The following is an 18,735-nucleotide window of genomic DNA, read 5'->3' on the forward strand; positions in this document are numbered from 1 at the left end:
ATGCTGCCTAGTATGCTCATGTCTTAGTTGTCCTGGACTTTGAACGGAATTGTCATTAGTTGCTACTGTAGATGTTTAGATAAAATTTCAGCTTTCTACCAGATAGTCCTGACAGTGATATGCTTTAGAGATGTCACTTCTGCCTGTTCAGAAATGCTTGGTTGGCTTATTGCATATAGTGTCCTCAGGTCCTGGGTTGAGTTTGCAAAGCTGGAAAGAAAAATCCAGAGATACTGCCTCTGGCTTGGGAAGTTCCCAAGCCACCTGTGGCTGGGGGCTGGGAGAGTGTACTGGGATAGCTGTCCCTGCAAGCTTGTCCTGTTCTATACTCTTAAACACTGTAATAGATGGGAAAACAAGATAGATGAACCTGTGCTTTGGATCTTGGTAGATATCATATTTGAGTATCTTTCCTCTATCCAAACCTTTCTAATAAAGGACTTATATTCTTCAAAGTGCCTTATTTGTTTATTTTAGTTACTGTCTTCTGAGCTAGGTAAATAAACCGTTGTCTGCAGAAGAACATTAACTGCTCCTCTGTCTTTAGTCTCCTTGGAGATGGGTGTCTGTATTATTGCATTGAAAGTAGCCTCCTTACCTGGACCAAGATAAAGCATTGCCATTACTCTCCAGTTGTAGCAGCAGTAAAGAAGTAACAGGCTCCATTATCTCCTTCTAGAAATGGAAATCTTTTGTATGTACCCACAGTTTTGGCTTCATAATGCCTGGTTGATCTTGCTTCAGATTCCTAGGATGAGGGTATATTTAAGAAGGGAAGGAAGAGCTAGCAGTGTTGAGACCTCAAAATCTATTTTTTCTTCCATCAAAGACAATCAAGCTTTTAATTAAGAAAACTTGCTCTATTGCTGGCAAGAAAGCCTCAGGTGTGTTCAAACCTATATAGGTTTGGTACAGCAGGCCTTGAAAAACCTCCACTTCTGGATAGGTATGCAGACATATGTAATATGTATGTATAATTTCTCAGTATTTTCTCTCGTGAGTTTTCAGGCTTATGTTCTACTTAGTATCACTCAATTTCTGCTTCATCATATCTTCAAAAGTGATACTGGTTTTGTCTGGCGTGGAAACTGGCTGTACTGGGGAAAGGTCTATTTTTGCTAGTTATTTTTCTTCTTGCCTGCATAATTGAGAGGAAGTTTTGTTAAAATAGTGCTGCTGTTCTCTCCATGTTTCCAGATACCTGTCTCTATTTTAGGATTTCAAGCTCTAGCAGTCTTCCTTAACAAACAATTACAGGAACAGTTTTGAGAATTTCAGCTATATGTGTAGAGATTGTCCCCAAAAGCCTTGGTCTGCTCGTGTGCTGGAAGAAAGGAATTGAATCCCCAGATGTCTGGGATCATTCTTATGAGGAGAAATATTCCTTTTGTTCATGTTGTTTTGTGGAGAAAGCTGATTCCCATTGTGTAGGAATTTGTTTCAGTAAAATCTGTATATTGCAATAAAATATTTTGAAACATCTTCTCTAGTTTGAATTACACTATTGTCCTTTCACTGGGGGGAAAAAATCTTACTAAAGTAGGTGTCTTGTTTCTGAGAGACGAAAACTAAACAAACTTATTAATAGGCTTAAGAAGCCTCAGGGGACAATAATATTTTTTTATTAGCTAAAGTATGCATTTTAAGGCCAGGTTAGTTACTGTGCAGAATAAATGCCTGTACTGGTGTAATCTAACACTTTTTTTTTAAAAAAAACATAGTTGAATTATTACTCGGTTGTTTGACAGTCTGAGCTTGTGTTTTGCTTTGAGAAAGCTATGGGTGTTGTGCCCAGGTGCTATCATTTCGGTTTGCCCAAGCCTACAGCCTGGTGACTACATCAGCCTGCCTTTGACGCAGGCTGTCATGCAGAGGAATGGCTCTGGCTCTGGCCTTACTGCCTGCTTCTCTCTCCTTCCTCTGCCAGCCCAAGCACTCGCATTGCTGTCGTGTCAATCAGGGCAGGCAGTTTTGTCCTTCCAGAAGCAGTTCTGATTCAGCTCACTCACGATAGCAGCTGTTTTATACCTGGTACCAAGGCAAAGCAGTGTCAGGGCAGAAGGAGGGATGGGAGGACCGGCACTGTTCTTCTGAAGGCAGCCTCCTTTGCAGGCTCCATCTCCGCCATGGTGTTGAGTCAAAGGGTGTGGTTTTATGTTACAGTGAGTGTGGCTTATCTGGGACCATAGGCAGTAAGGAACAGTCTTGTTCTCCATTCTTCACCTTGTCAGATCTAACAGCTGTCTCTCCTCAGGATGACTTGGTTCAACTTGCTGATCTTGAGGCTTGTTTTATTTTGGAGGTGGATTAGTTTGTCAGATCAGTAAGCTAAACTGACTCATCCTCAGGCTACAAGATTGCCAAATTTGCAATGGCAGGAGCATGAAGGTTAGAAATAAGACCATCTCTTTGGCAGTAGCACCCGCTTTGATCAGATTATGTATAATGTGAAAATGAGCTGTAGTTTCTCTGGTTACCTTAAATAGTTTTAGAGATGTCCAATGCTTAGTTCTCTTGCTCTTGTTGTCCTACTATTTTTATGACTTTAAAAAAAAAAAAAATCAGTGAAAACTTGCCAATGATGAAGAGCTTATGCATCTAGCTTCTAAAATGCTGCCTCATCTGTAATAAGAGCTCCTTCACCAAGATAGTTATTTCTGCCATGGAGAATAGCTGCATGAATTGATGGCATGCCTACAGTGTCCTAATGTTAATTGAGATAATGCTCTTGAATTCAAAACCATCTTTAACCTAAACTGACTTGCTCTGTTTCTATGCAATTCTGTGGTGTAATCTAAAGCAGTAACATTGGACAGACGCAGAGGCTGTGTAGCATTTAAAGCTGGTCTGCATTTTGCACTATGAACTGGACAATGTAGCACAACTTTATTGTTTTTTTTCTCTCTGTAGAAATGGCTGTAGTGCCCCTTTCACTCTTAAGAGTAGTGTTCAACCAAAGGTCACAGTTCAACACGTGGTTTCTGATTAGCTATGACTCATTACTTTTTGACTTTTTTCTTTTTTGCCACTTTATTTTCCACCTGAGGTGGATGTTGATACTGAACAATAGGCGATTTTCTTGCTTCTCCTCCAGCATTAAAAGATAGGCATCAATTGAATTCCTTTTCATGACTAGCTTCATCTGTCTTTCTCTTTGGATTTTGGCTGCTGTATCAGATTCCAGGCAATTGGTTTCTTGCTGTGATTTCACTCTGTCTGATTCACTCTCTAGGTTGGACTCTGGGTCTGTGATGCTGTTTCCTGGTCTTACAGGGAATAGCATGACAAGCACATACTGTATTCCTGTCCTGTGTTCAGTGACGTCGGAGAGTGAAAAAACATCACAAAGCAAAAAGTAGTCTTCTGGGATTTTGGAGAGTAGAAAAATCTATCGGAACCTGGGGCTCTGGATGGGAAGAGAGCTTGGTCCTCTGCCCTCCCAGGAAAATTCTGCAGGTTCAAGCGGGTGTTACTCTTCATTGCACCTGGGTTTTCAAGGCCACCTATGGTACTGATAAATACAGAAATTGCTCTTTTATTAGACAAAAAAATTGAGATTCAAGGGTGCAGCATTGTGACAAAGATCAGATGCTGTGGCAGATAAACGCAGTGGTGTAATAGAAGAGACCCTGGCCAAGGAGGATCCGGCAGATGTGGAACTACATGCTGCTTGCCCTACTCCTTCCTCCACAGCTCTGCGGTCTGGCAGGGGTTGCAGAGGCCACAGGGGACTCCCCAGAGGCTCAGGTGACCCGGGCTGCTTGCGGTGGTGGTGACAGTAAGCACTTTGTGTGCTTAGAGAACTTGTCTGGGTGCTCTCTCTGTCCACTCTTAATCTGAGAATAGTCCAGCTCCAAATTCTCTGCTCTCCTTGAATCTCTGCTCTTGCTTCTGCTTCTGTCTGCATTTTTTTCTTTTTAGTATGGTTCTGGTGTTGTTCTTGGGTTTTTTAGAGTTTGGGGTATTTTGGGGTTTTTCTCCTGTCTCTTTGCTGTTCCTTACCTTTGCTATTTTTCTCTTTTTTTTTTTTTTTTTTTAAAGCCTATTTTCTTTCAGGTCTTTTTTCATTCCTTCTTTCCTTTCTTCTCAAATAACTGTGGCACTTGCTTGAAACAACTGGCCATTATACCACTTCCTCTGTGAGCTGTACTGTCTCAGCCCCTAGGTCTGTCTGTCTGCCCTTTTGGGCTGGTCCGCAGGCGTGCTGGGGCAGGAGCTGTCTCTTATTCCCGGTGCTGTGCCTAGCACAGTGGGGCCCTATTCACGCTTTAGCACTGCTGTAACAAACACGATTGAAAGATATCTTATTCCAACCCGGGTAGAAGAATGTATTAAGATGTTCTTAATTCGTCCAAGTGTGTCTTGGCAGCTTGCAGCTGCTGCAGGTGGCTGTTCTGTGGGTTTTGCTTAATGGTGCAGTCTTGTGCATTAGAAACCTCTTAGTGGATGCAGAGAGATAATCAAAAGGAAAAAACAGTGATCTCTGTTTTCAGGGATCAGAGATGTACTTGGCTAGGTGACATATGTACATCCAACTGGATGCAAAAACTATAACAAATGCAGTTAAAACTGTGTCAGGGAAGCCTCTGGCAAATAGACAGCTTCCTACTTAAGTGATTTATAAGAAACTACTTTAGTGAAAGGTTTACAGGTCATACCAGATATTTTGGTGGGAACATTGTAGGCCTTCGAAATGTTCCCCAAATGTGCTGTTTATCATTTGTTAGTCTTGGAGGAGTGGAATTTTTGGAGTCTCTGAGTACTCTTAAAGTGGGCATGTCAGTAGGTGCCCAGTGATGGATTCACTATAGCAGCCTTGCTAGAAGATGCTGACAGACTCGTTGAGGGTCAACTGTTGAATGGCACGAACAAGTGGGTAAATACAATCTGTTTGTAACTTGGGGTTCTCCAGTGCCCTGTCAGGGCTCAGTTACAGGGGTTTTATAAGTTATTACGTGTCAGCTGAACTGCTATAGTTGTCTTTGGCAAATGTTTACTAAATCATGTTCCCTGATGATGTAAGAGGGAGGAACAACTGAAGGAAACTCTAAATGAGAAATCCTAGTACTGAATTTCTCAGCTAAGAGTTGTATAGCAAAGGGTGATACTGTTGAGGCCACAGTCTCATGTTAAAACAATGTTGTCATAGTGTTTCCGCTCTCCCTGTCTCTGTCCTTGTCTCTCGTGCTGCGTTTAATCTGTAAGCTCTTTGGGGCAGGAATGACCTGACCTGAAATTGTAAAAACAAATGCTGTTACGATCACTTTAGTACTCAGTTCCTAATCTCTGGAATCACCTTATTTAAATTTAAAGTTGATTTATATAGTTAAATAATTTTTGTGGGGTGGGTTTGTCTGCATGTGGGTGGGGAGACAGGAGACCAGAGAGAGTGCCTACTAAAAATAACTTGTTAAGGAGCATGAGACTGCTTATGAAACCCCACTGGCAGCCAGTGTTTAGATTACCTTAATTGTATGTTTCTGTATTTTTTTCCAAAGCAGAAATTTAAGTATAAGCATTCTGGTGGATATTTTGTTTAGTCACAGAAAAAAATTTCTTTTAATGCTGCTCCCTAAGATAATAGGGCAGGGTTCCGCCCCCACTCCCCCACCGTTAACTGCAGCTTGAGAAAGCTCTCTTGCTTAGAAATTTACTGTGTTGGTCTGCGTTTGCCATGACGGAGTACTTGAAGCAAGCTGTGTGTTACTGAGAGAGATGGTTAACACCAGTCTTAGACATCCCTCAGAAAGGTGTGGGCACCACCTTGTGCAGTGGTTGAAAGGAAGGGGTTTAGTAAAATGAAAAGGGCTTAGTAAAATGAAAATTAAATTTTCTTCAGATGCTGCAAGTAGACATCCCTTTTGGATTCAGCTGCTTGGTTTATAAATCAGTGGGTTCATAACCTGCTGGGATTTGGCGGTGGCCAATTTAAGCAGCTGGCTGTTGGAATCCTATCTGCCACAGCTGGATCCAGAGGAGGTTATCTGATGGCCAATGTGATAGGCATCTAGGCTAGATCAATTCTTCCCATCCTTGTTCTTCTTGTAGTTTTGCTTTGTTTTTGAAACTATTCAGAATCAAGCTTATGCTGGGGTAGACTAGCACAACTGCATGGTCAGTGTTGTGCTGTGCTTGCTTTGGCTTCCTTAGTTAAGACCTAAAAACCTTTAGAAAGTCAGTGCCTTAGAGTGTCATGTGACCTTGTAGTGGACACTTTAACAAGCCTATTATGTGAATGTTCCAGGACCTGCTAAGTACCCTGTTCACTTTTTAAAGGCTTGTTTACAGTGTTTAGTATTAAGCTTTCAGAGAGAGTGTATTGAATGTCCCCTCCAAAAAAAAAATCTATGATTACCTCTAAAGGGAAACTTAAAGCTCCAATGACATTTGAAATGACCGAACTGAGATGTGGTAAATTCAGATCCTGTTCCTTTACTTAAATTTTAGGGTGTTTTTCCAACAGGTAAATAATAGGGGGGAAAAAAAAATGTCCCTGCATCTTGATGTAATTTTATGTGTTTATTATATCAAATATAGGCATAGGAAGCACATAGGAGACACCTGTCACACTTTCCTGGAAATAAAGTTAGTTTCCCTTTCTTTGTGACATTCTGACCTCAAAAAGGCATAAAGACAGAGGTCAGTTGAGTTACACCTTACTTCATTTTTATAACAAAGTTATGTTGCCTTTCTTGGTTGTTACTGTTTATTTTGCAGTGATGCTATAGTTTTACAATCACAGTGATTGACTTCCGTCTAGTGTTTACTTCATTTTGCAGTTGTCTCCTGCATAGCCTTAGCACTTATTACTTTGAATTTGTATTGCCATTTTAGAAGCTGTTGAGCAAAATGTAGAGATACCAACAGTGCTGTGGGGTTATAGGTTTTGCCTCCTGGAAGGTTTTGAAATCGATTGACATCAAAAAGCATTACTATCATTTGGTGCAAGTGGAATGAATAATTTTTCCTTTTTTTTTTTTTTTCCTTCCTTCCTTTGTGTCCAGCGAGAAGCAAAGGCACCTTTGATTTCAGGATGGTGTGTTTTAAAAGCATTTAACTTTAGTGGTCTTTGGCTTGGCAGTTGCTGAAATTTGTCCTGATTATTTGTCTCTGTATTGAACCAAACAGAAGTGAAGTGACACATAATTAATGGTGACTATCATTTGATCACTAACAATAAAGCCAAAGAATGACTGATTCACTTTTTCATCATTTATCACTTTACTGTGTTTCTGTTTAAATTGAATGCAGATTTTGACTGTTGTGGAAAGCAGCATATTCGGTGTTGAGCTGTGACACCATTGCATTGGTGTTGGGTAGAAGAAAAAATGGTTTATGTAGGTATTGAGCCTTTCTGACCTTCTTGAGACCCAGAGAGTCGTCATGTTCATCCTGTGCTGACTTTCTTATTTCAAGCCTAGCAGTTGCAGTTCAGCTATATTGTATACTTCAGGAAAGATTCCAATCTAAAATAAAAATCTGTGTTGCAAAAATCACCTTAACTTTCAGATTTTTTTAGGGGGAAAAAAAAATCCATATTAATTTTGTCCACCCATAGTTCTGTCCCAAACTCCTGCAATTTCTATTTCCAGTCATTATGTGCAATATCTTCTGTACCTGCAGATCAGAGCTGTCTCTGAAATGTCTGTTCCTTAAGTGGGTAGCTTTTACCTATAATCCTCCAGCTTTCTCTCTTTGACTTAAATTGTTTAAGCTCTTAAAGTCTCACTCAAAGTAATATGTTTTTCTGACCTTATAATGCCTGTGGTTTCTTTTTGAATCTCTAGTGTTTTAAATCATCACTCCTGAATTTTAGCTATCAGGAGTGAGCCCACTACTCCAAGTAGCTGGTGCATGGATGCCAAATAGGAAAGAGAACGTTTTTTTTTTTTCCTTCCTGTCTGGTGTTCCTCTGCTGATGTATCTAAAGATTGCTTTAGGTCTTGGTAGCAATGCAGTGCTTAGGCACTTCTGTCTGTGTCAGGATGCCTTGCAAGTCAGAGTTGATGACTCCACTCTTTGGGTGAGTTTACTTGATTTGGCTGTATGGCCTATCACTTCGGGTCCTGGATCCCTCTGCTTAATTTGTGCCTGGGTCATGAAGGGAGGCCAGCTGCTTTTTCATTGATCTCTACCCTGTGCATAACTCTCTAAATCTTGTGTCTGAGAACATCATGGTTTTTCTTTCAGGTTGTTGATAAAAGCAGTAAGTGTGAGGCCAAAAAGTAATGCTGGTAGGGCCTCCTACTATGTTTCGTTAGATCATAGTTATGTTGAAACTTATTGGCTAGTGTATTATAATTTGATTAATAATCATGTTTCTTCCTGTATATGTGTTTCTTCATTAATTTAGGCTGTAATAGCAAGTCAGAAACCCTACAGAAGTCACAGTGCTTTTGCATCAATGCTTTCTCCCCCCCCTTCTCCAGATGAACCTGTAATCCCATTAACAAAATGGAGTCCAACAAACCAGTCTCTATAAACCACCTAACTACTTCTTTATTCATTATCAACATAGCTGGTATGGTACTTAGTCTGAAATTGTTGTCAAACTTACAGGATCATGTGAGTTATCCCATCCACCTTTGAATATCTCTGAGTGTTCAGATTCCTTTCAAAAATCAACGTCACTTCTTCAGACTTCTTAGCCCTCCCAAAATCCTTGGATACAAATCGTGAGATTCTTCTGATCTTAAGTAATGTCTGATGGCTGCTTTTTTATTGCAATATTCAGTTACAGTCAAGAAGTCAGATGACATTTCCTGTGCTAAAACAAGTGTGTGTGTGTATATATATATATTTAGTGAATGCTTCTGCCTTCTCTGGGTGATGATTGGAACACTTACAGGTTTTGTTCAATGTTTAACCTGAGCTATTTTTGAAATTTCAAGGACTCCTTTTGTTTGGGGTAAATTTAAAAACCAAAATGCATTGTAAATTGTTAGACTCCTTCAGTTCCCTGAGTTTTTCTGATTTGGTCCTTGAATGTTACTAGGTAATGTTTATGAAGTTCACTGAAAAAGAAAGGAAGCTGTCTAGTAATACAGTTCATAAATACCATTTTTATACTTTTTCCTCTGTATTGGCTCATAATCACTAGCTTTTTGTGAAATTGACCTTTTAAAAATGTAGTAGGGAAAATAATTAGAAAAATGTCATCTAGTACTGTGATTGCTGCTGACAGTGTATTGCCTCAAGCATGTGTTGCTCACCGAAGATTCTCAGGGCAGCTGATGACCTCCTTCCTTCACGTGTCATGAACAGATATCGAAGAAGCCAGGTGTTTTATTTCATAGCCTAATCTGATGGTCGGCATCAGATCCTAGCAGATAACTTTTCTTGTGCTTTCTATTAAGACATTTGTTTCATGAAGTATTCAGATCTTTTGACCTTCTCAATTATCAATGACTGAAAAAAGCCAGTGCAATTCTGATAGACTTCCATCCCCTTCTGGTCACTCATTTCTCTATAGATAGTTGTCAGCTGCTGCTTGTAACCTATTCAGATTGGCAGGGGCTAGGTCCAGCAGTGTAGGGTTTCCACGGAAGTGAAAGTAACATCTAATGGGAGGACCTGTGTGCGTGCCATTGAGGAGTGTAGCAATTGGAGGAGGGAAGCAAGAAGAGATAGGTAAGGTGAAAAGGATGAGTTTGTAGACACACAAAGGATTGAGGTTGCATTTCAAGTAGGAAGAACGCAGCTGTAAACATCCTACTAATTCATTGTTTCTTTCCTTCAAAACATAAAAGAGGCGGAACAGGGTGTATATGTAGTTGAAAGAAAAAAGAATCATAGATCTCTGTCTATATATGCATTAACGTGCATTTGTACTACTCAGTCAGAAGCTAAACAGCTCAAGGGATGTAGGGCAGATGTAATTTTGGACTTTCCCCAGGCCCATTCAGTAGAACTGTGGGGGGAGTTCTGATCAATAGCGAAGGATGTCTTCCATGGTCTCTGAGGGCTGAAGTGAATTTTATTGACAGACAGCTACGTTTAGGCACTGGCAAAATGTATACCTGCAGTACACTTGCAGGATGGTCAACTTTGAGCTAGCAGTAGGAATCTGCAGCTGGTGGGGTCTTTATGTGACAAAATGCTTGTCCAGTAGCAGAATCCCTTGTCTTACCTGGGTAAACATCTGCCACTATTTTTTCGGGGATGCGTGCCTCTTGTTCCTAAGCCATACAACTATTTCGTGAAAATAATACTGATCCATATTCATTTTGGTTTAATTTGTGACTTGTATAAGACAGAATTGAATATATTCAGCTTTTTCTTGAGTGTACAAAATTAAATTAATACTCAGCTTGAAATGGTAAGTGGCCGTTAGCATTAGGTAAAATGGTGACATGAGCCATTCTAAAGTTATACCAAGATACTGGAAAACAGAGCTTGCACTGATGCTCTAATAAACTATAGTCTTGTAAGTGGAGTATCTTCTTTTCTTCCCACAAACTGATGAGTATTCTCTGCTCTCAAACCACTGACTTTAATACTCATGATTTGTCCCATATGGTTGTCATGTGCTATAGGTGGAAAGTGAGCTAGGAAGATCAGAGCGTTTGGGAATTAAAATGTCTGGATTTTGCTTTCAGTCGCACATCAGACTTCTGGAGTATCCTCTTCATCAATGAACACCCCCCAAATACTACGCCATGGATGTTAAACATCAAAACTGCGTGGGGAAATGCTTTAAGGGTTTGCATGAAACATACTAAGTGCAAATAAAAGTGTATCGCAGAGTGACAGCTATTAGTTTTTACTTGTGCTCCTGTCCTGGATGTTACAAAGGTGTACAGTCACATGAATCTGCTCTTTTGTTGCAGTAAAGCTAGGTCATACTGCCGTTGGCATCAGAAAACAGCTTCTTTTGGACAAATACTAATGATTCTTCTGATGTGAGCTGTTTAGTATTTTGGTGTTTGGTGCCTCCTTTCTTCCTTAGTTTTTCAGTGTAACGTTTTGGTTCTGTTGTTGACCCACAGTCGAAGGTGTGGAGAGTATTGTGTGTTTGACAATGCCTGCTTGTCCACTGGGGCCACCAAGTCTGACAGTCTGAAACAAAATAAAAGGTGAAAGGGTTGAGATGAACATTGTCTAAGCTTCTCATTAAGAGTTGCTGTGGTACAGTGCTTCTTGGTGCCTGCTGATAGGAGTCTCAGTTTGGAGGTAGTGAAGATTGCTGGAAAAGGGTGTTTTCTGTCTTTTGTCATCCTGAGGCTAAAACTAGTATTTCCCAAAATGTTTAGTGAACTCCTTCATATGCTGTTTGGCTGGCAAGCCAACTCTTGCTGTCCAGACAATAAAAATTGGGATAACCATTCCAAACTCTATATGGTCTTCTGAACAGTACATACATCTATGCAGTGGAATGAGTGGCAGAAGAGGCTTGGGGCCCCTGGATGCTGCTGTGTTAGAAATAGATATTTGTATATTTTGAAAAGCAGTGAGATGTTTTAGTCTTCAAGATCAAAGCTCTCAAAGGTGCAAGGTAAATCTTACCCCTACAGTCCCTCAGGTTCTGTAATGAAATATAACTGAAACTCTAACAAGCTTATTTTTTGAAAGGTTGGAGTCCTTATGGTGTCTTTTGTGGTGGATGGGTTTGCAAAAACTGTTTATTGAAAGAAAGAACCTGGGAGAAACACCTAGGAAGCTCAATGCTCTGTAACATTCTGGTAAAGAAACAAAGTAATTCTTGCTGTTGAAAGTGTCAGTGCTTATGCTTTTAAGTGCTAAAGATTTTTAAGGAGTTAGGAGCTGTTTTTCCATGGACTTAAAAGGAAAGTGTAAAGCTGACTGGTTTCTCATTTGAGCTCTGGAGAAGTTGGCCAGGTCACTGCAGCGCCATGTTGGGAAGAACCACCTTGCGTGGCCTGAAATTCAGGGTTTGCTCTTGCAGTCAAGGAGACCCCTAAGTGAATAGCAGCTCTGAAGAGTGTCTTTAGAGCAGATCTCTTGATACCAAGTACTTCAAATCTCAACCAGTATTGCTGGGGTGATTTTTAAATTATTATTTTTTTTTTTAACCTCTAAGACTTCAGTAGCCTTGATTTTTGGGAAAGTAGGGAACAAACCTCATTAACAGTCATCTCGATACTCTGGCCTTGTGACCAAGGCCAAAAAAAAACCCAACACCACCACTGCCCCCCAAAGTGGGGAAGTAGGGGGTTACCTTTTAGATGATGGCAATTGTTGCAGTAAAGCACATGTCACCTATTTATATGTGCTGAGTTAGAATGCTAATCATAGAATAGTCGGGCAAATAAAGTGCAGGGCTGCTATCAGAACTACACTTTCAACTTGTTTACCAAAAAAAGGGGGTTCTTGGTTTTCCTGGCTTCCTTCCATTTATTTCTTACCGTTATCAAAGAGGAGGGTGAATTTTTCCATGCAGCTTTAGACTGCTTCCATTTATGCTCTTCTCTCTCCCTCTGAGCAGACATTCATTTCTCTTCCCATTTGTCCTTTGTTTTGTTGTTTGGGTTTTTTTTTTTTCTGTTTTCTCTTCAAATGTGTAAATCTGCATCTGACCTTCTTGTGAATGTTTTGAGGAAGGGCAATACGTGCTGTGTATTGCTTGGTAAGTAGTTGGCACCCTTAGCACTAATGTGCTTTATTTATTTTTAGCTTGTTTGTTTCATGGAGCAGTTGGATGCATAAAAGCAAACAATTTTTAAGAATCTAAAATGTAACATAACAGATGAGTAACAGTTAATGTGGATTTTTCAGGGTAAATCATGCCAAGCCAGCCTACTTTTCTTCTGGATCTTGCAGGTGCAGGCGAAGTAGTAGTAGATGTGTGTATCTTGACTCCTGAAGTTTTCAATCTAATTTTCTCATGAAGAGCCTAGGAAGATAATGGACTACTGGAAATCCTCTGAAATGTGTGCAGAAGGGTTTGGTTATTTTGTTTGAGCTTAACAAGAGGTTCAAGATAAAATTAGGATGAGATATTTAATGGGATTTTGCAGAGTCTTTAATCAGTCTCACAGGATTCACTGGTTTTCACTGATTTGTTAGATAAACTTAACGTAGCATCGTGAAACGGATCTCCTTCTGGTGGTGACTTTGTGCTTGAAGGATATGACAAACTGGCAAAGGAGTGTTAAGTAACCTTGGACGTGGTTCAGTCAGGACAAATGCAGAATATTAGGCTTTGATAAGAGTAATCAGGTGTGTAAGTGGGAGGTGGGTGAGGATTGGACAAGCAGCAGCTCTGCAGAGGAGAGTTTGGTACACAAACTGGTCATGAGTCAAACAGGTTGCAGCATTGCACAAGCTGCAAACATTGTGCTGGGCTGTACAAACAAGTGTTTTGTAAGTCAGACATGGGAAGTCATCAGCACGCTGGGTAGAGCTGAGGTAAGCTTCCTCTGCAGGGTCTAGTTTTGGGTACCATTCCTGAGAGATTTTTAACAGCGAGGGGAGAAGTCCCCTAAAGAGAAATAACTTCTCCATCGTGGTAACTTTTTTTGCAACAGCCCCTCACATATTTGAAGGGGGCAGTGCGGGGAAAGAGGGTGGGAGGAGCTGCACCGTTTTCCATGCTTTCTGGGAGCTGAACAAGAAGCAATTTGCCAAAACCACACTAATGATCTGCATTACCTGTTAGAAAAACTTTCTTAAATGCATGAGTAGTGAAGGACTGGAAGAGACTCCCTGGGGAAGTTGCGGAAGGAAGGTTTCTTAATAAGCAGATGTGACGAGCATCTCTTGAGTACAGTTTCTGTAGAGTTAGAGTGACTGCTGTGGAACAGCAGATTCTGTTTTTTCTTGCAGCCCTATCCGATTCTGTAACCTGAGTCATCACAACTGAAGGGCAATAAATGCCCAGTGTGTGCTTGCAAAATGCCTAAAACTTTGATCCTATTACAAACAAAATCAGACTTTGAACAAGGGGATGCACTACTGGTCGTAACAGTGGTGCTAAGAGTGGGTAATAGTGGCTTTGTCTTTTGATGGGAAGGTGTCTGGGAAAGTGCACATGTGGCTGGCTGCAGACTGCCGAAACCCACAGCTGCTGAGTGTGCACCAAAGCACACTCACCTGTGCAGCATCCACCGCAATCTTGCATCCTGAGTGCATGTCCCTGTCTGCGTTCCGGCTCACGTCGAGATTTGAGCTAAGTGTATGCCATCGTCATCCTTCTCCCCGTTCTTCCCCCTTCCCCGATGAGTGCCTCCCTTCTTTGCAAGGAAGTCCAGGCATGGAAGAAGGGAGGAGCAGAACTGTGCTGTATGATGCAGCCTCAGTTTCACTGCAGGTACACAGAGCCAGCTTCAACAAAGATTTCGTTTCCTAATGCATGCAAGCTGGAGCTTTACGTGTTAGGTGGGTTTGTAACAAACTTTGTCAGTGCTTCTGGTTTTGTTGCCAGATGTGTGCCTGTAAAGGGCAGAGTGCTGCTCTGCAGGCTATACTGACTGTTTGGTTCTTCAGTTACAGGAAAATATACGTAAATGCTTCATTTTGGTAATACAAATAACACTATCTTTAATACCACTTATGTTAATCAGGTGTAGAAATAAGTACTTGTCTTCGTCATGCATCACGTTTTATTGCTGAGCTATTTGCTCCTAGAAAGGAAATAGATTTTTTTTTTTTTAACAATAATCTAGGTGAAAAATTGTCACCACTCAATATATTTCAGTAAAAAATACACTAGTTTTCTCTGCATTTTGTCTTTTTTAATTTTTTTTCTCTATTATATTGAACTACACATGCACATTTAAATCTTTGCCTTACTCTCTTGCCTTTCAGTCTTGTTGGTCATCTTGTTCATGCATGTATTTTGATTATTCGTGTGTCTCTTGCTTCCCAGGAGACAAGGATGGTAGCAAAGTGACTACAGTAGTGGCAACTCCTGGTCAAGGTCCGGACCGACCACAAGAAGTTAGCTACACAGACACGAAGGTGATTGGAAATGGATCTTTTGGAGTTGTGTATCAAGCCAAACTCTGTGATTCAGGAGAGCTTGTGGCCATCAAGAAAGTCCTGCAGGATAAAAGATTTAAGGTGAGCCTATGCTTAAATTCAGAATACTTCTATGAATTTTATCTCATTTTCCATGTCTTTGGCAATGTTTTTGATATTTTTTTAATTTATTTTCATTGGAGCACAAAAATGCACATAAAAAAAATTCCAGGACTAAAGATTAAACAGATGGTTTATGATAAAGGGATATAGTTTAACTTGAAAGTCAGTGAGTCACTGCTGTTAAGAGTATGATTGGTGCAAAACAGGAAGCTAAAAATCCTGATTTGATGTTGTGGTGTTGCTTCCAGGTTGCAGACTAGATTTTTCAGATGATGAGCTGTTGAAACAAGGGAAAAGCTTGTCTGATGTTTACTTTTTTCTGGCATAGATGCTTCTCCAATCATTAGTACTTAAGCTGCTGGAAGGAACAGAAGCCTTTGGGCTTTGCTCTTGATTGTTGCACCTACGAAGTGGAAGGTTGTATTTGAGTAAATTGGAAAGTCCCCAGGCCAAGCAAGAAGATAAATGCTGAGCCCAGGGCAGTTTGGATTGAAGGCGAGTTACTTCCCTTCATTATCTGATTTATAAGTGTGATCTGTTCTTGTGGTTTTAATAGACTGTTGTTTCTTTATTCTAAACCAGTAGCCCTCCAAAAAGTTGTATTTTTATCTGGTGATATTTAAACCAAATAGAAGTTATGGACCAAAGGCAACCTCGTCACTGCTGTTGGTACTCTGCTTGGTACTTGGTGTGCTTGCTTGTCTGCTTTCCCTTATAAAGTGGTCTGCAGCTAAACTTGTGCAAGCAGTGCATGATAGCAAAGGTACTGGTTTTAGCAGCTGAAATCAATGGTGGTGGGTCTTAGCATCTGCAGGCTATAGCTTTCATTACTATAGGAAGCATAAGGACAGTATATAGAGAAAGTGCCACGGATTGTATTGTTGGCATGGTCTAGATACAAAAACTTCTGAGCTTAAAAATAGGAAGTTGAAGCATATTTAAGGAAAATCAGCAATTTGAAACTCCTTTACAATTTGATACTTACTGTTAGTTTTAGAAATAGTTTTAAAGGCTATTGGGTGACACTTTTATCATCTCTGTTTTCTCACTTTTTCAATATGACTTGATGCACAGCTAGCCTCACTGGTAACGCTTTTAGTTTGTGTCCGGTTTTGGTAGCAAAACCATTCTTTTGAAGTGTTTTGAAGGAACTGCTATATGCCTTTTCCTTGAGTCTTGAAATTGATGCTGTCATAACCACAGGCATCAGCCTATCACAGATGCACTAGATTAAGAATGGAAGAGGAAAGATATGTTTAAATTAGTGTAATCATGCAGCATTGTTAACTACTAATTGAGAAAGGCGTGTAAGGTTCTTACATTGTTCTTGCATCTGAGTTATTTCTGGACTGTATTATGTGTTGAAGGCAATTAGTACTGGGGAAGCATGCAATATGATGTAAGAGTGGATTATTTTAGAAGAATGGAAGAGGTAGAGGAATAACAGAAGCTCTAAGGCTAGTCATTGTTAAAAGAGCTTTTTGATCTCTTCCCATCGCATAGTTTTAGGGGGAAGGCCAGGAAGTTTCCCTTGTCGTGTGTGCTTGGTGGATGTCAGCCTAGTGCTTTGGACCAAAATCTTTGATTTCTTTAGTATCGTGACTTTGAGGTTGTGTAGAGTGTCAAAATGAAAACTTAACCGAGCATTTTAGTTCCTGCCCATCAGATACTAATAGTTCGTGATGTCTTAATTGTGTTTTTTTTTTTTTTATAAATTTATATTGAGCATCTGGAATAAAATGTAGGCCTTTGATTGTTTTTGTTTAAGTACTTGATTCAGTGGCATTTTGTTATCTGACTATATATCTTTATTTTGGAGTGTTTCTTTAAGTGATTTGAAAAAAAAAAAAAAACATGACATCTTTTGAATATTAGCCCTCTTTTTTGTTTAAGGAAAAAAGCTAAACCAGAAAGCTAAGTAGGTTGTTGCCAGTTTAGACTCTGAACTAATTGCCTACATGTGATGACATAAGCTGAGAATATCCAGTACCTGGAGGCATTAATACCCCTAAACTAGGTGTAATTAATAGTAAGTGCACGTGTAGATTTACAGATCAATAGTATTAATTTAAAAATACTTTAACTTCCTAATTTGCATGGGTCACATCTGCAGTAGTACCCAAGTTACACATTTTTTCATGCTTTTATCCCAAACTTGTATCCCAAGTGCACAATGTCATCCACCTTTGGTCTCAGCTCCCTAGTTTTTCCCATCATTCATCAGTTTAGTCTTCCCTTTCTTTTCACATTCTGATCTGGAAGTGTATGTTCTGTTGGCAAGAGGTGTAAATTCCTGCAGGCTGGATGAAAGCCTCTGCCTGGACGGATTTGGAAACTAGAGACATGTATCTTATATCAGGAATAGCATACAATTACTTCAGGGTATGCTGCTCTTTGGGAATGTCTGATCTAGGTTGTAAATACTGGACTAGATACTTTACCATTTACACAGGGAACTTTGAATGTTCTGTTGGCTGTACAGTTTGATTGCAGTGTAGGAGCGGACCAGCTCTCCTGTTCAGAGAGCTGAGCTATGGCGTGCTGCTCAGCTGGGCTGTTGCCACCCCAGCATGACTGTCTGAGTCCAGATCCAAGCCCTGGTGAGTGGAGTTCCTTAAGAAATCTGCCACTTCTTCCCTGTCATTAATGTACACCCCTGCTTTGGGTGTACATTCTACCCTGTTGTAGACAGTCAGAGATGGCAGTAGCTTGTTTGAATAAACTGTATTAACTTCTGAGGGAAGAGAGGGAGCATTTTGGAAATAGCTGTCTGCACTGGTCCCAGTGGTGAAGAAGCAACTAGAGGGAAGTAATGCATGGAAGTTGCTTCCTGAAGTGTAGATCATCAAGGAAATTTTTAGCTGTATGCTTCAAGCTGGTGCCTGCTTATCTCTGTATCCTGATGGATTTATCTTGGTACACGCAGGATAATTCCTTTGTTTTGATTTAGCTCTTAAAAAAAAAAAAAGTCTTTAGAAAAGCCAGCAGGAAGTCTTAAAACATAAAGGGCATGATTCAGAAACTTTAGGAAGTCCCAAGAGAGTGTAACTCCTAGGTTCCTTCTGCATTTTGTGAATGTGGAGGGAGTTTATTGTGAAGACCTGGAAAATGCACCACAGTTGCCAATTTTTAGATCTGTCAGGAACTTGAGATATTTTTATCCCGGTTTAAAGCTGGCTTGAAAACTGGAATTACCAGAGGGGGGTTGTGGTTGGTTTTTTTTTTTTTTTTTTTCCCCCCCTTTTCCATTATTGTGACAAGTTTCTCGGCAGCTGCCACTGAAGTGGAAGCAGTATTGGTCTATGCCAGAATAAAGTGAGTGTAAAATCTTTGCTAGAGAGTTGAATGTTGCTATTTATGTGATGGTAAAGATAGCTTGTAATGCTCCTACTTCTTTCTACTCCCATGTTGCAGTTTAGCGGTTCTTCAGCTTGCAGTTCCTGCATGGCTGTTTTTTAAAAAAGGTCTCTGAAGTACTCTGGGTTTTAAAATGAGTATGCCCAGAGTTCAGTGTAACCTAGAGCAGTAGTATCAGTTCACCAGGGATAGAGACAAATGGCTGAGGGGAACAAATAAAATAAAATACAGAGATTTATACTTAAATTTGGTTTGCAATTTTTCTGCTTTCATTAAGCTAGATCTCCATGTTGAGTGTGAGGAATTTAAGTAATTAATTTTGGAAAATTATGTGAC

General features: G+C 40.2%; 1 protein-coding gene across 2 annotated transcripts in view; it reads left to right on the plus strand.

Annotated features, from left to right (window-relative positions):
• The window catches only part of GSK3B (glycogen synthase kinase 3 beta), a 154,361-nt gene that overhangs the window by 42,441 nt on the left and 93,185 nt on the right, over window positions 1-18,735 (plus strand). For both annotated transcript variants that reach the window (XM_082498501.1, XM_082498502.1), the window contains exon 2: window positions 14,828-15,021. In XM_082498501.1, coding sequence (XP_082354627.1) covers window positions 14,828-15,021 — 194 coding nt within the window. The remainder of the gene's footprint in view (window positions 1-14,827; window positions 15,022-18,735) is intronic.

Source organism: Vanellus vanellus (assembly GCF_965231255.1).
Source record: "Vanellus vanellus genome assembly, chromosome: 1".
Classification (NCBI taxonomy): domain Eukaryota; kingdom Metazoa; phylum Chordata; class Aves; order Charadriiformes; family Charadriidae; genus Vanellus; species Vanellus vanellus.